At 40.0% G+C, this 26,373-nt stretch overlaps 1 protein-coding gene across 13 annotated transcripts in view; it reads left to right on the forward strand.

The window, feature by feature from the left end:
• Positions 1-26,373, forward strand: part of Ccdc7b (coiled-coil domain containing 7B) — a 73,462-nt gene continuing 47,089 nt past the window's right edge. For 4 of the 13 annotated variants that reach the window (XM_087596679.1, XM_087596682.1, XM_087596686.1 and 1 more), the window contains exons 1-5: positions 15-274; positions 3,857-3,975; positions 7,279-7,602; positions 10,867-10,986; positions 16,116-16,222. In XM_087596679.1, the coding sequence (XP_087452805.1) occupies positions 16,202-16,222 (21 nt within the window). In that variant the 5' untranslated portion in view covers positions 15-274; positions 3,857-3,975; positions 7,279-7,602; positions 10,867-10,986; positions 16,116-16,201. Of the gene's footprint in view, positions 275-3,856; positions 3,976-7,278; positions 7,603-10,866; positions 10,987-16,115; positions 16,242-26,373 lie in introns of all 13 variants that reach the window. The other 9 variants (XM_087596676.1, XM_087596678.1, XM_087596677.1 and 6 more) reach the window with 7 other exon arrangements.

Genomic DNA, 26,373 nt, shown 5'->3' on the forward strand with positions numbered 1-26,373 from the left:
GATCTTTTTGGCTCCCCGGTGCGCCAGGGATCAGGGTGGGCCAGGCGCGTGCCCTGTGGTCCGTTGTTACCACCCGGGGCCCAAAGGCCCACTTTTCCCTTTCAGCACAGATGTCAGTTTGTACTGGGGCAGAGCAGTTGTCTGGGGAGTTTGCTGGCGTCTTCCAAAGAGATCTAGGAGACTCAGGATTTACAACTTTCTCAGGCAAATAGATTCCCACCTGCCTCCCCAAAGTCAAGTCACCCAGTAAGACAACTGCCAACAGCCTCAGCAGGTACCCCTCTCAGAGGGCAGCGGGTGGGAGGGGTGACTTCCTGAAATGGTAAAGGTGAGCATTCGGCTCTCCTGCAAGAGCTTTCCCAGTGATGAGTCCCGAGGAACAGCTGCCATATTTAAGGCCCCTTCTTGTTCCTTAGGGGTATTTGTCCAGTTATTGGATCTCCACCAGTCAGAAACCACTTCCCATTAGCTCATTTGTAGTGTGTGTTTCGTAAGGCTGGTGCAACAAGGTAGCACAGACTTTGTGGCTTGAAGTGGAAGTTCATCACTACCCAGTTCCTAGATTAGAAACTCAGGCTTCAGGTGTTTTCAGGGCAGGTTTTGCCTAGAGAGTTGTAGGGAGACGAGTGTGTGCTGCTCTGCTCACTTCTGCTGGTTGCTTGCACCCATTACTTCCTTCAGCTTAGAGACCCATGTATGAGCCAATATCTGCCTCAAATGCAGGGACATTCTGCTGTCTGTGTGTCTGTTTCCGTTTTTTTACTTTGTATAGGAAAACGCTGAGATTGGGGCCTGTTCTGGTCTAATGTGAACTCAACCTGATGACATTTTCAACCGCCCTAATGCCAAACAAGGACACATTCACAGGTTCTGCGTATCTGGGGCATAACTCATTTTACCCCATAGCAACATGAAAACTCGATACTTTTTCTCACTAGGAAACTCCCCTTGACCACCTTTACTCTGTCTAGTAGTACAGGAATTAGCCTCTCTATTTTAGCTACATTTCTCTTAACTTCCTATATTCATGTTCCTTCTATTTCCTCTCTGAAAATTGTTGTCTAGGAGACTTAAGTGAAGTAGGTTTTGGTGTCTTTGGAGTCCCTGAAATTGCTGCTGTCATTCATGTTCCAGACACCAAGCTTCATTGTTTTCCTCACACATATTTGAAATGTATATCCCTGTCACTGGGTGTGCATATTTAAAATTTTATAAGGTGTCTCTTAGAACTTTTACCTGAAGTGTTTTCTGTTGGCTGAAATATGCACAAAAGCCTACAAAAAAACTATTTGCATTTTAAGTCCACAATTGTAACAATGAGTATTTTCTTCATTAGAAATTATGCCCAACCTATTTGAGAAAGTAAGTATTTGAAACTTTTATAAAAATGATTTACTTTATGAGACTACTAATTTTTGATTGAAAATAGATTTTTTTCATACAAAATATTCTTATCATGGGTTTCCTCCCATAACTCTTCCCAGATCCTCCCACTTTTCCATCCACTGGAATACACATCCCTTCCTTTCACTCTCAATAGAAAATGAACCTGCGAGTCAAATAACCCTATTAAACAATGGGGTTCAGAACTGAACAAAGAATTCACAGCTGAGGAATGCTGAATGGCTGAGAAACACCTAAAGAAATGTTCAACATCTTTAGTCATGAGGGAAATGCAAATCAAAACAACCCTGAGATTTCACCTCACACCAGTGAGAATGGCTAAGATCAAAAACTCAGGTGACAGCAGATGCTGGCGAGGATGTGGAGAAAGAGGAACACTCCTCCATTGTTGGTGGGATTGCAGACTGGTACAACCATTCTGGAAATCAGTCTGGAGGTTCCTCAGAAAATTGGACTTTGAACTACCTGAGGATCCAGCTACACCTCTCTTGGGCATATACCCACAAGGTCCCCCAACATATAAAAAAGACACGTGCTCCACTATGTTCATAGCAGCCTTATTTATAATAGCCAGAAGCTGGAAAGAACCCAGATGCCCTTCAAGAGAGGAATGGATACAGAAAATGTGGTACATCTACACAATGGAATATTACTCAGATATCAAAAACAATGACTTTATGAAATTCATAGGCAAATGGTTGGAACTGGAAAATATCATCCTGAGTGAGGTAACCCAATCACAGAAAAACACAAATGGTATATACTCATTGATAAGTGGCTATTAGCCCAAATGCTTGAATTACCCTAGATGCGTAGAACACATGAAACTCAAGACGGATGATCAAAATGTGAATGCTTCACTCCTTCTTTAAAAGGGAGTACAAGAATACCCTTGGCAGGGAATAGAGAAGCAAAGATTAAAACAGAGACAGAAGGAACACCCATTCAGAGCCTGCCCTTCATGTGGCCCACACATATACAACCACCCAATTAGACAAGATGGATGAAGCAAAGAAGTGCAGGCCGACAGGAGCCGGATGTAGATCTCTCCTGAGAGACACAGCCAGAATACAGCTAATACAGAGGCGAATGCCAGCAGCAAACCACTGAACTGAGAATAGGTCCCCCGTTGAAGGAATCAGAGAAAGAACTGGAAGAGCTTGAAGGGGCTCCAGACCCCATGTGAACAACCATGCCAACCAACCAGAGCTTCCAGGGACTAAGCCACTACCTAAAGACTATACATGGACTGACCCTGGACTCTGACCTCATAGGTAGCAGTGAATATCCTAGTAAGAGCACCAGTGGAAGGGGAAGCCCTTGGTCCTGCTAAGACTGAACCCCCAGTGAACATGATTGTTGGGGGGACGGCGGCAATGGGAGGAGGGTGGGGAGGGAAACACCCATAAAGAAGGGGAGAGGGAGGGATTAGGGGGATGTTTGCCCGGAAACCGGGAAAGGGAATAACATTCAAATGTAAATAAGAAATACTCAAGGTAATAAAAAAAAAAGAAAAGTAAAAAAAAAAAGAAAATGAACATAGATAACAACATAGAATAATAAAAAGAACAGAACAGGACAAAACAAACAGAAAAAAAAGCCGAAGACCCTACTTTTGGGAATAGAATGACCCTTTCATAGGAGTTGCCTATCAGACATCCTGCATATCAAATATTTACAATTCACAATAGAAGCAAAATTATAGTTATGAACTAGCCATGAAAATAATTCTAACTTTGGGGGTCACCACAACATGAGCAACTGTATTGAAGCATTGCAACATTAGGAAGGTTGAGAACCACTGGAGCACATGTAAGGGAAATGTAGTTATCTGCTGAATACTTTTCATGCATATAAATCCTGAAGGAGATTTGAGAAAAATCCCCAACAGGAGTTATGTAGTTTGAAATTGGGATTAAATGGGGACTAGGAACAAAGAAGCAGAAGCTGACAATTCAGATCTTTGAAATCCTACTTTCCACTCAGAGTTATTCAAGACTCCCAGGCAAAGCTTACTTTGTTGTGTGGGTAATATTTTTTTTTTCGTCAGGTTGAGGTGTGGCCGAAGTTAATGGAATAATCTAGTTACTTAGGTTACTCTCCATATCACTGTGCCAAAATTCCATTCTGGACATCTAGTCTTCCTTATTGTCTCCAAAATACGATGAACACTGTTTAAGGCATTCCTAATGGAAACTGCACTCTTTTGAAGTCCCTCTCCAGTGGTGGGCAAGCACCTAAATTAGCACTGTTTTTGAGATGCTTAACTGAGACTCAACAGAAATATCTGCATACTCATCTCTGTGATGCTGGTCCTGACTGTATTAGAGCCCAGATCATCATTCATTTCTAAAGTTGATTTCATTTGCTCAATACTCCTGTATTATGTTTGGGGTTTGCTAAGGTGAGGTTTCCCGTTTAGATTTGTTTTTTGTTCTACTTTCCTTGACAGCATCCAGATCCTCCTTAAGAGCACAGTGCATTCACACAAAGCCAACATGGCATACAATTCACAACTTACCTTCAAGACGATGAAGGCACAGAGGGGATAACAGATCCTGCAGCACAACTGTAAGTAGTCCTCTTGACAAAAGAATGGCCCCTAGTTGCATGGGAATGAATCTTCTTCCTCTCTTGAGTTGTTCTGTGGCCAATGTCAGAGGCTCAGGATTAAGCAGAGAGGAACCATCTGTGGGGTAGCTTATCGAAGTGAGCTCTGTGTGATTCTTTTTCATCTTCTTGGAGAGTTGAGTAGAGATACCAGGTTCGTACCTCGCATCCAGTTGTCTGGCTGACTTGGAGCTGCCTTTCAGGAGGGAAAATCCTGAACTGGATCTGTCTGAACTCCCATTCAGGGGTGAGACTGACTAGATTCCCTGGAAGCTGGAAAATGGAGCCCAGGGAAACTGGACCGCAGATGGGTGGGGAAGTCACACAGACATGATCAAGGAGTTGGTGATCTGAATGGATAAATCCCTTTGTTTTAAATTAAGAGGATAGGATCAGTTATCTACCAAAGGGGAAAAGAACTAAGCCAAGAATGAATGTCTCAGCCTTTTACTACTGGGAGCGCTGTAGGAGCTGGGGAAGGACACACTTTGGATTGCTGAGACAGAGCTCTCAATGGAGAAGGGAAAGAAGCTTGGTTTTGAATAAGATATAGGAGGGGTTGCAGAGCAAGCAGTGGTAACACCCTAGTCCCTGGCCTGAGAGACAGCAGGAGAGAACTCCCAGCTGCTACAATCCTCACACTGCCTGAATGCCCAGAAAAGGCTGAGGTTAGGAAGCTGATTGGGATTGATCATCTTTTTGTGGCCACTCTCCTGCGTTTGGAAGAGCCCAGTTTAGAACACCAAGCTAAGATGAGCAACCCTGTGACTGGAGAAACTACAACCTTGCTGGCCAGGCTTTGACTCTTGATGATGAGAGGTGACCACCACATGGCCAACTTAAAGTGTTCCTAGTTTGGGGCATCCTAGCCCTGACAAACTGCACAACCTATACAGCCACTTCCACTAGAGCCTTCCTTCAGGCTTTGTTCCTTCAGCACGAGCTCTGACTAAGTTGGTCATGGCAGGGTGCTTGGACTCTAGTCCCAGACCTTAGCTGGTTCATCCTTAGCTTAGGACCACTGAACCTAGTCACAGCTCCTTAGCTGGTTTATTCTTTAAACCACGTTTATTTGTTGGTCCTTAATGAGTTTGAAATTTAGATAACATTTAAAATCTTATGAGAAGAAATATTAAATCAGGGTAGGGGAGGTGGCTCAGTGGTTAAGAGCACTGACTGCTCTTCCTGATGTCCTGAGTTCAATGCCCATCAAGCACATGGTGGCTCACAACCATCTATAATGGGATCTCATGCCCTCTTCTGATGGGTCTGAAAACAGTGACCGTGTACTCAAATACATAAAATATAAGAGAGAAATATTCAATGATACTATTGATTTTCCCATATTGTCTCAATGATATGCTCCATTTTCTGTAAGATTTTGTACTTTCTCTTTTGTTTTGTGTTTTCTTTTCTATTAGTTTTCTGACAATATTTTATCTGTTCTTTTCTTTAAAGATGTATTTATTTATTTTTATTTATATGAGTAAACTGTAGTTATCTTCAGACACAGCAGAAGAGGGCATGAGATGCCATTACAGATGGTTGTGAGCCACCATGTGGTTGCTGGGAATTGAACTCAGGACTCTGGAAGAGCAGTCAGTGCTCTTAACCGCTGAACTATCTCTCCAGCCCCTTATCTGTTCTTTTTAAAGTGTATATTCCGGTACACTTTATGTCTCAGAAATTCATCTTTATTTTTATTTGGAGTGTTTTCCCTATCTGTTTCATCTTTCTTTTCCTTTGGAGCTCTTCCTATCAGTCTGTCAGTATTTACAGACTTCGTGTATCTCTTAGTTTTGCTCTTCATTTCTCTGGTGTTTTCTCTGCTTTGCTTTTGTGTTCCTGCTGCTGTGTATCCTTCCATCTCATCTCCTGTCTTACTAACCTATCTCACGGAATAGTCAGTTATGTGATCCATTTTTATTTGTGCTATTTTCATTTTAAAGCCCCAAATACATCCGTTTATAATGTATAATCACTAGCCTATTTGTGTTGAGTGTAAGACCACAAAGCCACATTATTATATCTTAATTGGGTCACCATATCCACAATCAGCATGGTCTGACACAGGTTTTCACACTCTGTGGGAGGAGATATTGTTCTTAGTCTTAATGAGGTAGCAAAGAAGAAAAACGTTCATGAATGAAAGCTTAAACCTTTCTGATCTGTTTTCTTTACCACACTGTAACTTTTAAAATAATGTTACATATTGAGACATCCATTGTAGGGAGAAAAACAGAATTTTTCTCTTTCTGAAAACAATGTCTTATTTATTGCCTCTGCCTTCTTTCTTCTTCCTGAATCTCCCACACACAAATAAGACTTGAACAGCTTTTCAAAACATATCATGCCTTATTTCCAGAATATTATCTATCTGAACAGTAATGGATACATGTGCTAAAATTTCAAGTCCTAAGTATTTTCACTTATTTCATCACTTACTCATACAAAATGTTATAAAATTTAAACACAAAAATTATAACATTTGGAGCAAATAGTATAGAAAGGAAGCAAGATATACAGAGAAATTGGTCTTTATTGAATTTCCAACTATAATACCTCCTAGCTTTTGAGTTTTCCTGTGACTACTTTCTCTGAGATGAGGTTAATCATTTGCAAAATGGGAATGACAGTGTGTGGAGAGGGTGTGTTTTAACTTAATAATGGGAGTTTCAGTACTCTGTTGTCATGCTTGAGTTTAAATACTTCGTTTTTATTTAGCTTGCCATTCAAAATGGCCAAAAAATATAATGTCAGCTCCTCCCAGAAGAGGTTTGGTGTATATTTCAATTATTTTTATATTTCTGTGACAAATCATCTCACGATGAGTGTCTACTGGAGGTAATTATCTACCTGGATAACGGTTTCAGAGGGTTCAGCAGGTAGTTACTTGGCTTTATGCTTCTGGGCGATGGTAAAGTAAAGCTTTATGATAGGAAGCAGAAAACAGAGGAAATTGGGGACTAGGCATAAAACTTCAAGTCAGCATTCATCTATCAGCTTCTTTCAGCTAAGCCATACCCACTAAAGCTTTTCATCCTACAAAATAGAATCATAATTTGGAAAACAAGTAGCCAATACTTGAGCCTGTACAGAACTGGTTGTATTCACACCATAACAATGTCATCTGAAGAGCCTGCTACAGTACCATAATGATAAAACAACATAGTATATGAATTTCTTGAATATCAATAATTTTGTTGATATACTAAATGAACAGTGTGGGGTTTTCCTTTGAATGTCCTAACATTTTATTCACAGGGAGGTACTGAATTTTTCGCATATAACTTGGAAGCTAAATTAGCCACAAAAATGAAGAGAGCAAATCATCTCTCGACCACTAGTAAGAAGTCAACAGGTGTTCCAGAATTACCTCATAAGAAAGGAAAACTGAATTCATCACATAAGACAAAAGAAAAACATAATGCCAAGCCTACATATGAAAAAATTGAACCAATGGTCCTCAGGTCTCCACCCACAGGAGAGTCAATTGTACGGTATGCCTTGCCAATACCATCAACTATGACGAAAGACTTAGTATCAGATGCTGAAATGGTCAGGAGGATTGCCAAAAACCTGAAGATGGTAAGATACTTGTTGGATCTTCTACTGGTAGAGTTCCCACTATGGTCACTAGCTGGGGCACTTGCTGTTAGGCAACAGGAGAATCAGCTATATTTATAATGGACTCAGTATATTATTATGCCCATGTTAAGATTTATTACATCCTGCACATGAAGAGAAATCAGAAGGAAAATGGGACCAAGGCTATAGATTGTTATCTGAGACATTCTTAGTTCCTCTGGCAGTGAATCATGAAAACGCATATAGAATGTGTTCCAGAGGAAGTCATTAGACAATATCCAGAGTGATGATACCTTAAAGTGGTCTGTCTATGGCTTTACTGCTATGAACAGATACCATGACCAAGACAACTCAATATAAAGGACAACATTTAATTGGGACTGGCTTACAGATTCAGATGTTCAGTCCATTACCATCAAGGCAGAAAGATGGCATCATCCAGGAAGACATGGGGCTGGAGGAACTGAGAGTTTCACCTCTTATTCCAACGGCATCTAGGAGAAGACTGGCTTCCAGGAAGCTATGGTAAAGGTTTTAAAGCCTATGTCCACAGTGACACATATACTCCAACAAGGTCATCCTGTTAATAGTGCCATTCCCTGGATCAAGCCTATACAAACCATCACATGGTCCCTGACAACCACATACTAGAATTTGAGAATCCAAGGAAAGCAGGAGTTCAACATACAGCATACTATCTGGGATAAAAACCACTCTTTCTAGCTTCCTGAAAATGAAATTTCTAAATGTCAGACTAAAGCCACCATTCCAAGTAGGACCTTGTGAGTATGAGCATCTGAAATCCCATTCCAGCTGTAGTGATGCTTGTCTGCACTTCAAGCAAGAAGAGCAAGACAGATTATAGCACTTGATATTTCCCCGTTTTTTTTTACATAAGGATTGACAATCAAGTTGTAAATAGTTTTTAAGTGGCACAAGGAGGGAAGACACCAAATTAAAGATATTATAGTTTATCATACTTCTAAGACACCTGTTAGATCACAGTTTGCTTTTGTGGAGAATGTCTTTTGAAATTTTTTGCTTTTTACTCTTTAAATTTCTTTTTAAAAATATTTTAAATGTTCATTTTACAGCCTGATTGCAGCCTCTTCCCTTCTCTTCTCCCAGTCCCACCTTTAGAAATCCCTGCCCCATTGTGCCCTCCCCTGGGTTATCTAGTGCCAGCAAGTCTAGGGACATCGTCTTCCACTGAGGTCCAACCAGGCAGTCCAAATAGTGGAGAGAGGATCCAATGGTGGAGATCAAGGACTGTGACAGCCCCTGTTCCACGTGTTAGGGCAACCACATGAACATCAAGACTGTACCTTTGCTACAAATTTGTAGGGTGTCTAGATCAAATTCCTCCATTCGTCCTACTTAGTGTCCCAAGGTCTGTGAGCCCCCGTGGTACTAGGTTACGTGACTCTGTAGGACTTCCTGGGGGTGTCCTTGTCCCCTCTGACTTTCCAACTTGTATGCCTCACTCTTCTACAGGACTCCCTGGACTCAGCCTGATGTTTGGCTGGATCTCTGCATTGGCTTCAGTCTGCTGCTGCTTAAAGCCCCTTAGGAGACAGTTATGCTAGGTTCCTGTTTGCAAGCACAGCAGAGTATAAAAATAGTGCCAGGGGTTGGCTCTCTCACATGGGATGGTCTCAAGTTGGGGCAGGTATTAGTTAGTTGTTCCTCAGTCTCTGATCGATCTTTGTCCTTGCACATCTTGTGGACAAGACATATTTTGGGGTAAAGAGTCTGTGAGTTGTTTGAGGTTCTCCCGCCTTCTTCTAGAAATCCTGTCTGGCTATAGAAGGTAGTTATTTCAGTCTCTATATTCCCCTCTTGTAGGCATCTAAGCATGTCACCCCCATAGACTCCCCATATTCTCTCCCATCATAGGACTCCAGCTAGTCACCAAAAATGTTCCGTAACCTGATTTCCATTCTCACTCCTAGGCATCTATCACCCACTTTATCCCATACCTGACCACCATCACCGTTCCCCTCCTCATGTCTTCTCCTACCCAGTTCCCTTTCTCAATTCACCTCAGATGACTATTTGGTTTCCACTTTGGAGTTTGAATCATTAATTCTCCCTTGTGTCCTCCTTATTACCCAGTATCTTTGGGTCTGTGTATTGTTGCATGGTTATCCTGTACTTTATCACTAATGTCCACGTCTAAGTGAATAATTACCATATGTGTCTTTTTGACTCTGGGTTACCTCACTCAGGATGATATATATTCTCAGGTTCCATCCATTTGCCTGCCAATTTCATGATGCCTTTGTTTTTATTTTTTAAGTATTTTTAAATATTTTAAATTTATTATTTTATGTTATGAGTACACACTGGCTGTCTTCAGACACACCAGAAGAGGGCATCAGATTCTACTACAGATGGTTGTGAGCCACCAGGTGGTTACTGGGAATTGAACTCAGGGCCTTTAGAAGAGCAGTCTGTGTTCTTAACCATGGAGTCATTTCTGGAGTCATCCAACCTGATGCCTTTGTTTTTAATCATTGAACAATATTTCATATTGTAGGTGTACCACAGTTTCTTTTCTTTTTTCAAAAAATTTGGAATTAGTTACTTTGTTTATTTACAAACCTTCCTGGTTTCCTCTTGGAAAACTCCCTATTCCATCTCTTCTTCCCCCTTCCTCCACGAGGGTGCTCCCTCATTCACCCAACCACTCCCGCCCTACCACCCTAGCATCCCCCCTACGCTTGGGCACCAAGCCTTCACAGGACCAAGGGCCTCCCCTCCCATTGATGCCAGACAAGGCCCTCTTCTGCTATATATTTTCTTTATCCATTCTTCAGTTGATGACCCTCTAGGTTGTTTCCAGTTTCTGGCTATTATGGATAGGGCTGCTATAAACATAGCTGAGCAACTGCCCTTGTAGTATGATAGGCATCCTTCTTGTATATGCCCAGGAGTGGTATAGCTCTTTACATTTCTTTTATTCAGTGTGATATTCAGAGGAAAATCAAACTTTGATGAAACTCTGCTTTCTTCCACCATTCACAGACACATACCTCTTTTAGCTATTTATCCACATAGAGAAGATACACCCTTGGAGTGTTCTCATGATGAGGTAGCAGGCTTAAACACCACTGAGCAGGGTATCTACCTGACAATGTCTGGTGAGTCAAAGAGTAGAAAGCTTATGTTCCACTGGCAATAAAGTGACATCTGTATGATTATAGTGTAACTACTTTAGTATTTTGACTATAAAGAAATGCAACTTGCTTTCCATTTTCTTAGGTTGTTTCTTCCTTGGAAAACACCTATGGAGTTCACAGTGATGATGGAGAAAAAGAAGAAGAAAAACCTGAAGAAGAAGAAGAAGAAGAGGAAGAAGAAGAAGAAGAAGAATACGTATCTGTAGGTGTATTCAATGTTAATGAAATAAATTAAGTGCTGGAAGGGGTTAACTCTTTTCTTCGGAATCCACACACACTGTTTGAATGGATCACTATCTAGACAAAGATTCTCTTGTGTCATTTGACAGAAGAATGCTAATGTTTTCAGTCTCAGCCAATTCCTTCTGTCTTAACTCTCTGTAATCTACTCTTTATAGTCTTGCTTCTATGGTGAGTTTTAAATATGAGCTTGGTTATTTTGATTGCCTTGGTTATAAGAAAGATCATTGCACTAGCAAAATGGTTCAGTGGATAAAGATGCCTGCTATTAAGCCTGACAACTTGAGTTCAGTCCTTGGGACCTACATGATGGAGGGAGAGGGTGAACTCTTGCAAGTGGTATTCTGACCTCCAAGTGTATACTTTAGCAACCAAACATGAGCCCCACCTACAGATAAATAATAAAATGTAAGTTAATAAAAAGGGTTTTGAGATTTAGTAAATTGTTGTAATTCACCTATTAATACCACAGTATGTTTCTCCTTAAGTTGGTTGTTTTATTTGTTCTTCCTGTATGTTTTAATCTTTTTTTAAAGATTTATTTATTTATTTCATGTATGTGAGTACACCGTCACTGACTTCAGACATGCCCTTTTACAGATGGTTGTGAGCCACCATGTGGTTGCTGGGAATTGAACTCAGGACCTTTGGAAGAGCAGTCGGTGCTCTTAACCACTGAACCATCTCTCCAGCCCCCTGTTTTAATCTTTTAAGGTGTTCTTAAATTTTTCTTTAGGTGAATGTGTGCATTCTGAATGTATGAATGTACACATATGTGATGATGCCTACAGATTTCAGAAAAAGACATTGGGTTAAAGTGACAGGAAGGTGAAGACATCCAATGTGGGTCCTGGGAACTGAATAACAGTCTGTTGAGAGGGCATTGGGGACCCTTAAGAGTTGAGCCACCTCACAAGCCCTGTTTTATATATACCTGACTCATCCAAACGTTTGCAGTTGAGTTTTTAACCTTTATTTTCTCATTCTTACATTGTGTGTATGAACAGCTGCATGTGCAGCATATGTATAAAGGTCAGAGGACAACTTTGTGGAGTTAGTTTACTTCTTTCACATTTACATGGGTTCCAAGGGTCAAATTCAGATTGCCAGGCCTGCCCCTTACCATCTCTTAACCATATTGCCAGCCCCCAGTTTTACTCTTCAAACATAAAATATTACCCTTTTTTATAATTAGTTTTTTAATGGATTGATTTGGGCTATATAATATTACACCTGGGGTGAACCTTCCCATAAATATGTTTAATAACTGTACTTATTTATATTGTATTTAATCTTGTTCACCACAATTTAAATTTGCACACTGTTTAGATCTTTTACATGATTTGTTTGTCCTACAGTTTGAAGGAATTGTTAATGACATGTTTAAAACTTTAGTTTCTACACATTTGACATCAGTGACAGGCATATGGTGGTTGTTTGTGATGATCTTTGATCTTGTGATATTAGTCATTGTATCATTTAACTCTCAGAACTTTATGCTGATATATTGAAGGGATAATTACGTTGTCCTCACCAGATACTCTAATTTCTTTCACTCAGACTTCCAGTCTGAATGCTTTTCAGTTCCTTATTTGGACTTACAATGGTTTGGGCATTGTAGTAAATAATAGTGGTAAAAATGAGGACCTTGTTGCTTTCCAGTAGCTGTGCTCAGAGAAGGCTAAAAGTACAATTCAGGCTTAGCCCTAAAAACACAGTGAAAAAGAAAAAAAGGGCCAGATACTTCTATGAAACATTTAGCCTAGTGATTTGCCCTTGGTGTGAGAAGTGGAAAACCACTTTTCACTGTCACACAGCTGTGCTGTACTATCAGGTAGTGGTCAGAGCATTGGTCACTGCATGACTTACACACATAACTAGACTTAGCTTATGGATTAGATCCCCTCACCCCAGAAATACTTAGAGCGTATCTAACATTGAGGAAAGATCAATCTTCCAAGTTTCAGGGGACACTTGAGTGTTTAAATTTTGCTTACTTCCTGAGTCTAAGGCGCTGCCTTCTTCCTTCCTGGAGGGAACTTTTCAAATCTGAGGCAATCTGTGCAACAGCCTGAAAAGACTGATGAATGCTCAGCTGGATTTCTTCATCTCACAAATTCTGTTGTCCATACCAGAGTGCTTTGAGATTGTATGTAGGTAAGACCATCCTGCTTCTTGCATGCCCACTTTAGATAGGTTGGGCTTTGGGTCTTTGTTTCTTTTGAGCTTGTTCTGTGGAATTCAGTTCCTCAAATTTTATGTTGTCACGTTTTCTGTTTCCTCACTGAAGACTATGGAAGTTAATTTTTAGTTTTTCTTTTCTTTTGTGACAGTAGCACTGGAGTTCGGTGTCTCATTTCTTTTTACATTTCAGTGCGAAATGAGACCTTTGACTCCTTTCTTTGGGTATTCATACCAGTGTTCTTCAGCAGTGTGGTTTTATTTCATTGAACTCATTGGGACACATGCCTATCTTTAGAGGCAGGGTATTTTATTTTATTTTATCCTTGTGGTATATTTATTTCAGTATCTTTTACTTTGTCTCATTTTATTTTTTTATATTAATTTTGTTAGAATTTCCTATGTAACTATCATATTTGCAACATTTCTCCCTTCTCCCTTCAACAACTTCACTACCTCCCTCATATTCATGGCTTCTTATACTTTACTTAGTATTGTATAATATATGTGTATGTATAAATGTAAATGTTTGTATACACAATAAGCCTACAATGGCCTGTACACAGCCCATTGGATTCCTTTAATACTGCTCATTTGTAAATGATTTTAGAGTAGACCAATTGGGATAGAATAACCTCTCAGAGGACTCATCCGTGGAGAAAAATTAGTTTCCCTCATTCAGGATCTATTCATTGCCTGTATCTCTTCATTTAGGATTAGGGCCCTTTGAGATTTTCCTCATCTACATTGTCATATTAGCTGGTGTTGGCATTTTTCATGTCTTGTTTAGGCAACTATATTGTTGAGATTTTATGTGGCACAACTTCCTGTCAATATGGAAGATATTCCACAGCAGATATCCTGGTACTCTTGCTCTTACAGTATTTCTGCTCCTTCTTCTACAGTGCTCCCCAGGCCTTATTTATCAGGGTTGTTTTGTAGATGTATTGACTGGAAGTGAGACCCCATAGTCAGTTGTTCTTTCCATTATAGTCAGTTGTGGGCTTTTATGATGGTCTCCTACATGCTGCAAAATAAGCTTCTTTGAGGAGGAATAAGAGCTTTATCTCTTTGTGTATATAAGGAGATGGATTAGATGCAGTCAGAGATTAGAATGGTTCTCCTTTAAGTCCATGAACTCTCCAGTCACAGGGAGTTGACCACATTTACAGTACTGGTAATAAATTCTGTCCTACTTAGCAGACCTTAAGTCAAATGAGATAGTGTTGGGTTACCATAGCATATAAGTCCCACTAGTGCATCTTTCAGGATATCTACACATTTTAGTCATTGTTATGGAACTGGAAATTTTTAACTACTATCATAATCATTAGTAGTAGTAGATAAATGTTACTATTTGCACCAAAAATGAAGTTTTGTTAGTCTTAAAGAAACTGTAATATGAACTAGTAGTATGCATGTGGTAATCAGCTTTTCTGACATCTATTGTCATAATTCTTACTGATTTCCTTATCTGTATAGATGTCAGTTCCTGAACTTATTTCAGTGACCCTGGCCTCTGCCTACAACCTCCTTTGTTTTCCTGTAGCCTATTTCATATTATGATAGCAGTTCTTCAGTCTCCCTAGGGCATGAAAACTATTGGTCCTGCCAATTATGTATCCCAAATTATCCTTGTATCCTCTCTCTACTAGCTTAAATTGCATAGTACAGAAGGTATCATTATCACTCCTTAGCATATCTGGTAAATTCTGTTGGCTTCTTTTGTCTATTGTAGTGGTCTTTGGATATTTAGTTGTAATGTATTTGGGTAAACTATAAACCTTGTCAAATTGATCTTTAGTCTGTGGCAATTAAATGCAATAGTGGAATGGAATGAACTGTCTTTATGTTTGTGACTGGTTAATCTTCTCTATTTTTTAACTCTCTAGGATGATTCTTCCAGTGTTTGTTTGAATACTAATGGTTGAAATCTCAGCCGAAAGTATGAGTGAGAAGCACTCTATGACTTCTTTAACTTTTTGAGGTGGTCAGTGGGTAAAGATGCTTACCATTAAGCCTGATGATCTGAGTTCAATCTTTGGTACTCACATGAACATCCATTCCTGTTCTTGGATCTCCACTGGATAATATGGCATGCATATATACACAAATACACAAATAATCCTTAAATTTTTTTGAGACAAGCTAAGTTCCCTTGAATATTCTCTGGAGTTCAATATGGCCTGAAACTTGAAACCTCCTGCCTCATCTTTCCAAGTGCTGGAATAATGCATATGTCTCATCAGTTTTGTTCCTATGAATATATTAATGGCTATTCTTTAGTGGACACCTTCTTCTGTGAGAATCTTAACTGGAAATAAGTGTGTAAGATTGCTTTAACATGGGTTGGGTTCTGATATAGAAATATCTACCAGAAGATATTTAACCATCACACTGTATTGATGATTGGCTACTAGAAGATAACACTGAAAGGCTACAGATTTTGCAAGTATATTCACAGACAAAAATTGTAGTTCACATTCTTTTCTACTTTTGTGATGTTGGGGTTTGCCAGACTTCTCTACCACTTAGCTTCATCCATATTGTACATTACATTCTAACATGTGCAATTCTATATACTATAACACAGGAGTTCTTTTCTTTAGACCATCCTAAAAGCAGTAGAGTAAGGTTGGGCTGCTAGAGTCTCTGCAGTTGTATATATGAGAAAAGGAAAACATACTGTGTCATCAGTCTCAGGATATACTTCTTTCCACAATTAATTTCTAGTAGGGTTTGTTGGGATAACATTTAAAACATGGCTTCTTGCTACCCAAGTTTGAAGCAGCAGAAATTACACAGAACCAAAATATTTTCCAAATACATTTAAATAGATTAAGAAATAAGTGGATATACAAGTGAGCTTTAAAGTTGAAGGTAACTCTATTTTGTGGTTCTTTTTGGAAGGTTGGTGATGATATGAATTCATTCTTGTTGTGCTGTTCACAATTTGCCGCTCAGCTGGAGGAAGCAGTTAAGGAAGAACGTAATGTATGTATTCCAAGTCTTGCCCGGTGAAAACTATGAGAGCTTGTATTGATTGTAGAAACTGTGATGTGATGTCCAGTAAGCAATATTAGCCTAAAATCAGTCCTTTAGGGAATTTAAAAAGTCATTAGAAAATATTTTATTTTATTTTTTTCTCAATGCAGACATATCTGTGGATTTTTCTTTAAATACAATATTAATACAGTATTTTCAAATATGATCTCTATACTATATTTTTATTTTTAAAATAAACCTGTATTATCAAAATCATGTTAGGATTAATGCTAATTTATCATTAATAAAATATTTTTTAAAAAAGGATCATCATAGTACTAATTCCCAGTATGTAAAAATACTATTAGCATAGACATGGTTGACTTTCTGCTTTTCCTTACATATTATAATTTTCCCCTTGTTGATATATATATAATATCTATATATATAATATTTCAAAAAAATTAAATAATGTGTGGCATGATAGACAGCTCAGTGGTTAAGAGTATTTGTTGCTCTTGCAGAAGAGTCAGACTTGGTTCCCAGTAGGTACATGGTCACTCACACTCATGTGTAACTCTAGTTCCAGGAGCTTCAGCACACTCTTCTGGCCTCTGCAGGGATACATGTAATATATACACGCAAACATTCTTAAGAGAAAACCACAGAAAATAAAAATGAAACTTTTTAAATTTTTAAATAATATCACATTTTTCTTATTTCCAAGTGTACTTTAAGTTTTAAAACATACCATGGTCGATAAGGCCTCTGGGCTCCCGTGGGGGAGGGCCCAGGAGCGGCAGGACCCCTGCCTGAGACACCACTGGAACCTGAAAGAAACAGACCGGATAAACAGTTCTCTGCACCCAAATCCCGTGGGAAGGAGAGCTAAACCTTCAGAGAGGCAGACAGGCCTGGGAAACCAGAAGAGACTGCTCCCTGCACACACATCTCGGACGCCAGAGGAAAAAGCCAAAGACCATCTGGAACCCTGGTGCACTGAAGCTCCCGGAAGGGGCAGCACAGGTCTTCCTGGTTGCTGCCGCTGCAGAGAGCCCCTGGGCAGCACCCCACGAGCGAACTTGAGCCTCGGGACCACAGGTAAGACCAAATTTTCTGCTGCAAGAAAGCTGCCTGGTGAGCTTGGGACACACGGAAGCAGAATTTCTCTAGAACCGGGCACGTTCTGTGTTTACCGGAAGTCCCACACCCGCGGATCCCGGCCCGCAGCAGCTCTCTGCTCCCAGACCCGGTGAGAGAGAGACCCAACCGCCTGGTCAGGTGGGCACTCCTGAGGCTGCAGAGCGGAAGAGACCACCAACACTGCTCACCCCTGCCCACATCCCTGGCCCAAGAGGAAACTGTATAAGGCCTCTGGGCTCCCGTGGGGGAGGGCCCAGGAGCGGCAGGACCCCTGCCAGAGACACCGCCGGACCCTGAAGGAAACAGACCGGATAAACAGTTCTCTGCACCCAAATCCTGTGGGAGGGAGAGCTAAACCTTCAGAGAGGCAGACAGGCCTGGGAAACCAGAAGAGACTGCTCCCTGCACACACATCTCGGACGCCAGAGGAAAAAGCCAAAGACCATCTGGAACCCTGGTGCACTGAAGCTCCCGGAAGGGGCGACACAGGTCTTCCTGGTTGCTGCCGCTGCAGAGAGCCCCTGGACAGCACCCCACGAGCAAACCTGAGCCTCGGGACCACAGGTAAGACCAAATTTTCTGCTGCAAGAAAGCTGCCTGGTGAACTCAAGACACAGGCCCACAGGAACAGCTGAAGACCTGTAGAGAGGAAAAACTACACGCCCGAAAGCAGAACACTCTGTCCCCAAAACTGACTGAAAGAGAGGAAAACAGGTCTACAGCACTCCTGACACACAGGCTTATAGGACAGTCTAGCCACTGTCAGAAATAGCAGAACAAAGTAACACTAGAGATAATCTGATGGCGAGAGGCAAGCGCAGGAACCCAAGCAACAGAAACCAAGACTACATGCCATCATCGGAGCCCAATTCTCCCACCAAAACAAACATGGAATATCCAAACACACCAGAAAAGCAAGATCTAGTTTCAAAATCATATTTGATCATGATGCTGGAGGACTTCAAGAAAGACCTGAACACACTTAGGGAAACACAGGAAAACATTAATAAACAAGTAAAAGCCTACAGAGAGGAATCGCAAAAATCCCTGAAAGAATTCCAGGAAAACACAATCAAACAGTTGAAGGAATTAAAAATGGAAATAGAAGCAATCAAGAAAGAACACATGGAAACAACCCTGGATATAGAAAACCAAAAGAAGAGACAAGGAGCTGTAGATACAAGCTTCACCAACAGAATACAAGAGATGGAAGAGAGAATCTCGGGAGCGGAAGATTCCCTAGAAATCATTGACTCAACTGTCAAAGATAATGTAAAGCGGAAAAAGCTACTGGTCCAAAACATACAGGAAATCCAGGACTCAATGAGAAGATCAAACCTAAGGATAATAGGTATAGAAGAGAGTGAAGACTCCCAGCTCAAAGGACCAGTAAATATCTTCAACAAAATCATAGAAGAAAACTTCCCTAACCTAAAAAAAGAGATACCCATAGACATACAAGAAGCCTACAGAACTCCAAATAGATTGAACCAGAAAAGAAACACCTCCCGTCACATAATTGTCAAAACACCAAACGCACAAAATAAAGAAAGAATATTAAAAGCAGTAAGGGAAAAAGGTCAAGTAACATATAAAGGGAGACCTATCAGAATCACACCAGACTTCTCGCCAGAAACTATGAAGGCCAGAAGATCCTGGACTGATGTTATACAGACCCTAAGAGAACACAAATGCCAGCCCAGATTACTGTATCCAGCAAAACTCTCAATTAACATTGATGGAGAAACCAAGATATTCCATGACAAAACCAAATTTACACAATATCTTTCTACAAATCCAGCACTACAAAGGATAATAAATTGTAAAGCCCAACATAAGGAGGCAAGCTATACCCTAGAAGAAGCAAGAAACTAATCGTCTTGGCAACAAAACAAAGAGAATGAAAGCACACAAACATAACCTCACATCCAAATATGAATATAACGGAAAGCAATAATCACTATTCCTTAATATCTCTCAATATCAATGGACTCAACTCCCCAATAAAAAGACATAGATTAACAAACTGGATACGCAACGAGGACCCTGCATTCTGCTGCCTACAGGAAACACACCTCAGAGACAAAGACAGACACTACCTCAGAGTGAAAGGCTGGAAAACAACTTTCCAAGCAAATGGTCAGAAGAAGCAAGCTGGAGTAGCCATTCTAATATCAAATAAAATCAATTTCCAACTAAAAGTCATCAAAAAAGATAAGGAAGGACACTTCATATTCATCAAAGGAAAAATCAACCAAGATGAACTCTCAATCCTAAATATCTATGCCCCAAATACAAGGGCACCTACATACGTAAAAGAAACCTTACTAAAGCTCAAAACACACATTGCACCTCACACAATAATAGTGGGACATTTCAACACCCCACTCTCATCAATGGACAGATCATGGAAACAGAAATTAAACAGTGATGTAGACAGACTAAGAGAAGTCATGAGCCAAATGGACTTAACGGATATTTATAGAACATTCTATCCTAAAGCAAAAGGATATACCTTCTTCTCAGCTCCTCATGGTACTTTCTCCAAAATTGACCATATAATTGGTCAAAAAACGGGCCTCAACAGGTACAGAAAGATAGAAATAATCCCATGCGTGCTATCGGACCACCACGGCCTAAAACTGGTCTTCAATAACAATAAGGGAAGAATGCCCACATATACGTGGAAATTGAACAATGCTCTACTCAATGATAACCTGGTCAAGGAAGAAATAAAGAAAGAAATTAAAAACTTTTTAGAATTTAATGAAAATGAAGATACAACATACTCAAACTTATGGGACACAATGAAAGCTGTGCTAAGAGGAAAACTCATAGCGCTGAGTGCCTGCAGAAAGAAACAGGAAAGAGCATATGTCAGCAGCTTGACAGCACACCTAAAAGCTCTAGAACAAAAAGAAGCAAATACACCCAGGAGGAGTAGAAGGCAGGAAATAATCAAACTCAGAGCTGAAATCAACCAAGTAGAAACAAAAAGGACCATAGAAAGAATCAACAGAACCAAAAGTTGGTTCTTTGAGAAAATCAACAAGATAGATAAACCCTTAGCCAGACTAACGAGAGGACACAGAGAGTGTGTCCAAATTAACAAAATCAGAAATGAAAAGGGAGACATAACTACAGATTCGGAGGAAATTCAAAAAATCATCAGATCTTACTATAAAAACCTATATTCAACAAAATTTGAAAATCTTCAGGAAATGGACAATTTCCTAGACAGATACCAGGTATCGAAGTTAAATCAGGAACAGATAAACCAGTTAAACAACCCCATAACTCCTAAGGAAATAGAAGCAGTCATTAAAGGTCTCCCAACCAAAAAGAGCCCAGGTCCAGACGGGTTTAGTGCAGAATTCTATCAAACCTTCATAGAAGACCTCATACCAATATTATCCAAACTATTCCACAAAATTGAAACAGATGAAGCCCTACCGAATTCCTTCTACGAAGCCACAATTACTCTTATACCTAAACCACACAAAGACACAACAAAGAAAGAGAACTTCAGACCAATTTCCCTTATGAATATCGACGCAAAAATACTCAATAATAGGAATCAGAGAAAGAACTGGAAGAGCTTGAAGGGGCTCGAGACCCCAAAAGTACAACAATGCCAAGCAACCAGAGCTTCCAGGGACTAAGCCACTACCTAAAGACTATACATGGACTGACCCTGGACTCTGACCCCATAGGTAGCAATGAATATCCTAGTAAGAGCACCAGTGGAAGGGGAAGCCCTGGGTCCTGCTAAGACTGAACCCCCAGTGAACTAGTCTATGGGGGGAGGGCGGCAATGGGGGCAGGGTTGGGAGGGGAACACCCATAAGGAAGGGGAGGGGGGAGGGGGATGTTTGCCCGGAAACCGGGAAAGGGAATAACACTCGAAATGTATATAAGAAATACTCAAGTTAATAAAAAAAAAAAAAAAGAAATGTATATAAGAAATACTCAAGTTAATAAAAAAAAAAAATACTCAATAAAATTCTGGCAAACCGAATTCAAGAGCACATCAAAACAATCATCCACCATGATCAAGTAGGCTTCATCCCAGGCATGCAGGGATGGTTTAATATACGGAAAACCATCAACGTGATCCATTATATAAACAAACTGAAAGAACAGAACCACATGATCATTTCATTAGATGCTGAGAAAGCATTTGACAAAATTCAACACCCCTTCATGATAAAAGTCCTGGAAAGAATAGGAATTCAAGGCCCATACCTAAACATAGTAAAAGCCATATACAGCAAACCAGTTGCTAACATTAAACTAAATAGAGAGAAACTTGAAGCAATCCCACTAAAATCAGGGACTAGACAAGGCTGCCCACTCTCTCCCTACTTATTCAATATAGTTCTTGAAGTTCTAGCCAGAGCAATCAGACAACAAAAGGAGATCAAAGGGATACAGATCGGAAAAGAAGAGGTCAAAATATCACTATTTGCAGATGACATGATAGTATATTTAAGTGATCCCAAAAGTTCCACCAGAGAACTACTAAAGCTGATAAACAACTTCAGCAAAGTGGCTGGGTATAAAATTAACTCAAATAAATCAGTAGTCTTCCTCTATACAAAAGAGAAACAAGCCGAGAAAGAAATTAGGGAAACGACACCCTTCATAATAGACCCAAATAATATAAAGTACCTCGGTGTGACTTTAACCAAGCAAGTAAAAGATCTGTACAATAAGAACTTCAAGACACTGAGGAAAGAAATTGAAGAAGACCTCAGAAGATGGAAAGATCTCCCATGCTCATGGATTGGCAGGATTAATATGGTAAAAATGGCCATTTTACCAAAAGCAATCTACAGATTCAATGCAATCCCCATCAAAATACCAATCCAATTCTTCAAAGAGTTAGACAGAACAATTTGCAAATTCATCTGGAATAACAAAAAACCCAGGATAGCTAAAGCTATCCTCAACAATAAAAGGACTTCAGGGGGAATCACTATCCCTGAACTCAAGCAGTATTACAGAGCAATAGTGATAAAAACTGCATGGTATTGGTACAGAGACAGACAGATAGACCAATGGAATAGAATTGAAGACCCAGAAATGAACCCACACACCTATGGTCACTTGATTTTTGACAAAGGAGCCAAAACCATCCAATGGAAAAAAGATAGCATTTTCAGCAAATGGTGCTGGTTCAACTGGAGGGCAACATGTAGAAGAATGCAGATCGATCCATGCTTATCACCCTGTACAAAGCTTAAGTCCAAGTGGATCAAGGACCTCCACATCAAACCAGACACACTCAAACTAATAGAAGAAAAACTAGGGAAGCATCTGGAACACATGGGCACTGGAAAAAATTTCCTGAACAAAACACCAATGGCTTATGCTCTAAGATCAAGAATCGACAAATGGGATCTCATAAAACTGCAAAGCTTCTGTAAGGCAAAGGACACTGTGGTTAGGACAAAACGGCAACCAACAGATTGGGAAAAGATCTTTACCAATCCTACAACAGATAGAGGCCTTATTTCCAAAATATACAAAGAACTCAAGAAGTTAGACCGCAGGGAAACAAAAAACCCTATTAAAAAATGGGGTTCAGAGCTAAACAAAGAATTCACAGCTGAGGAATGCCGAATGGCGGAGAAACACCTAAAGAAATGTTCAACATCTTTAGTCATAAGGGAAATGCAAATCAAAACAACCCTGAGATTTCACCTCACACCAGTGAGAATGGCTAAGATCAAAAACTCAGGTGACAGCAGATGCTGGCGAGGATGTGGAGAAAGAGGAACACTCCTCCATTGTTGGTGGGATTGCAGACTGGTAAAACCATTCTGGAAATCAGTGTGGAGGTTCCTCAGAAAATTGGACATTGAACTGCCTGAGGATCCAGCTATACCTCTCTTGGGCATATACCCAAAAGATGCCTCAACATATAAAAGAGACACGTGCTCCACTATGTTCATCGCAGCCTTATTTATAATAGCCAGAAAATGGAAAGAACCCAGATGCCCTTCAACAGAGGAATGGATACAGAAAATGTGGTACATCTACACAATGGAATATTACTCAGCTATCAAAAACAACGAGTTTATGAAATTCGTAGGCAAATGGTTGGAACTGGAAAATATCATCCTGAGTGAGCTAACCCAATCACAGAAAGACATACATGGTATGCACTCATTGATAAGTGGCTATTAGCCCAAATGCTTGAATTACCCTAGATCCCTAGAACAAACGAAACTCAAGACGGATGATCAAAATGTGAATGCTTCACTCCTTCTTTAAATGAGGAAAAAGAATACCCTTGGCAGGGAAGGGAGAGGCAAAGATTAAAACAGAGACTGAAGGAACACCCATTCAGAGCCTGCCCCACATGTGGCCCATACATATACAGCCACCCAATTAGACAAGATGGATGAAGCAAAGAAGTGCAGACCGACAGGAGCCGGATGTAGATCGCTCCTGAGAGACACAGCCAGAATACAGCAAATACAGAGGCGAATGCCAGCAGCAAACCACTGAACTGAGAATAGGTCCCCTATTGAAGGAATCAGAGAAAGAACTGGAAGAGCTTGAAGGGGCTCGAGACCCCAAAAGTACAACAATGCCAAGCAACCAGAGCTTCCAGGGACTAAGCCACTACCTAAAGACTATACATGGACTGACCCTGGACTCTGACCCCATAGGTAGCAATGAATACCCTAGTAAGAGCACCAGTGGAAGGGGAAGCCCTGGGTCCTGCTAAGACTGAACCCCCAGTGAACTAGTCTATGGGGGGAGGGCGGCAATGGGGGGAGGGTTGGGAGGGGAACACCCATAAGGAAGGGGAGGGGGGAGGGGGATGTTTGCCCGGAAACCGGGAAAGGGAATAACACTCGAAATGTATATAAGAAATACTCAAGTTAATAAAAAAAAAAATTAAAAAAAAAAAAACATACCATGGTCATTATATTTACAAGACATTTTGGACTGGTCAACATTTAGTGTGTGTTCAGTATACACTATATAGTTAATAATACATAACATCATGTACTTTTTATCCTGTAATATATAGATATGTCCAACTTCATTTGTAATGTTCTTTAATTGACATCATTTGTTGTAGGCTTAGATTTTTCAAAATCTATTTATGGTTCTTTAACGCTTCAACCTTCCTTCTAGCTCACTGAACAAAGGTAGAGGAAATAGAAGATTATTAGGAAAAGGGATGGTGGTCTGTTTAGAAATAGTTTCTGGGGCAATTCTACCCTTCCCTATCAAGATAACAGCAATCTAGTCCAATAGTAAATGCCAAACAGGAATCAATAGCAACAGGACAATCCAGCAGAAACAGCAAGGCCTCCCAGAAGTGACCAGAGTCAGCCAGAGTAACAGGAGAAGTTGGTGTGCTTCTCTCTATAAAGTCAAGACCAGTAAAGATCAGGGAAGACCAGGAAAGCATTGATTTTGTTAGTGATGCAAGAGCCTCTCTCACTGTGGTGTTTTATTTATATTCTTTCTAAACATCACATGTCTGTTTTCAGTAAAATATCGCATGCTTTCCCACAAGACAGCTTCTAGAAAAACATCAGGTGACACAACTGAGTTTTTAAAGAAACCACTAAATTCCACTTCAATTTGTCTTTGCCTTTTCCCCATCTCCCTTTTCCTCCTTTAGTCATGTGTTTCATAATTCCTAATGACTGTTTTGTCTCAATGGCTTCTATTTTGTGCTTCTGCTTTGCATGTTACTTTATCTGATACAAATGTACTTACTGCTTTTTGTTTATATTTTCCAATTAAATATTTACCTTTTTAAATACCTCTAACATTATTTTGGGTCCGTTTCTAATGGGAGAAAAAATATTTCAAAACTTTTCTCAAAGTTTTCATTAATCCAAACAATATTTTACCATATGGACATGGAACTATAGACCTGTAGAACAAGCAGAGAACCCAGAAGTAAAGTGCCTGCCTGTTGCATAAGCATGAGGATCTGAGGTAGATCCCCAACATCTACATAATATCTGGTTGGTGCACATCTCTAAGCCTTATACTGGGATGAGGGATGGAGATGGATGGATCCATGAAGCTTGCTGCTCTAGCCAATTGGTAAGCTCCAGGATCATCAAAATAGAAGTCATAACGAGAGGGAAATACAAACCACAATAGGAAAGTCTACTTAACTCAACTATATTAAAATTAAAGTCTGAGTTTATTCAACAGTGTTGAGACTGAAAAATAAACAAATATTGCATTATGGTATGAACACACATCTTTCAGGGCTTTGGAGTGGAATGTGGTGATTTGAATGAAAGTGGCTCCCATAGAGGCCATGTTTAAAAAGTTGGTTCGCAGTTGGTGGGACCATTGGGAGTTATGGCCCTGTTGGAGAAAGCATGTCACAGGGGTGGCTTTGAAACTTAAAAACCTCAGGCCATTCCCAGTGTGATTTCTCTTCTTGTTGCTTTCAGATCAAGATGTGCACTCTAGGCTGTTCCTGACACAATGCCTTTGCTCCGTCATCTTGTATTCTAACCCTTTCTTTGATAAGTTGTCTTCTTCATGATGTGTTGTCACACAACGTATAGTAATTAGGGTAAACATGCAATCCTCTCTTCAGGAAGCTTTTCATATAGTTGCTTGAAGCTCCAGCTCCATGAAGCACAATTTAGCTCAACTCAGACTTCAGCATGAAAAGCAGTCATTTATAGTCATGAGCTGAATGCTGGCCCCACTAAATATCTGATTCAGTAGCCGAGGGAAGGAAGAAGTCAAAGCGTCCTTATTTGCAGATGATACAACTCTGTATATAAAAAAACCATGCATTCCATCAATAAACCTCTACTCATAAATATGTTCAGTAAAATAAATGGACACAAAATTTAGACACTGAAATCAGTAGCTTGTTGTCTTGTATACAAATGACAAACATACATAGAAAGAAAACAGGAGAACAATATTTACAATGGCCTCAAAAACAGTCTTGGAATAATGCATGAACTTTTTATACTAACAGAACAAAGAAAATTATAAATCAAGCAATTTTCAAATACTCTTCTAGGAA

The sequence above is a fragment of the Rattus norvegicus genome, chromosome 19 (assembly GCF_021556685.1).
Source record: "Rattus norvegicus strain SHRSP/BbbUtx chromosome 19, alternate assembly SHRSP_T2T, whole genome shotgun sequence".
Classification (NCBI taxonomy): domain Eukaryota; kingdom Metazoa; phylum Chordata; class Mammalia; order Rodentia; family Muridae; genus Rattus; species Rattus norvegicus.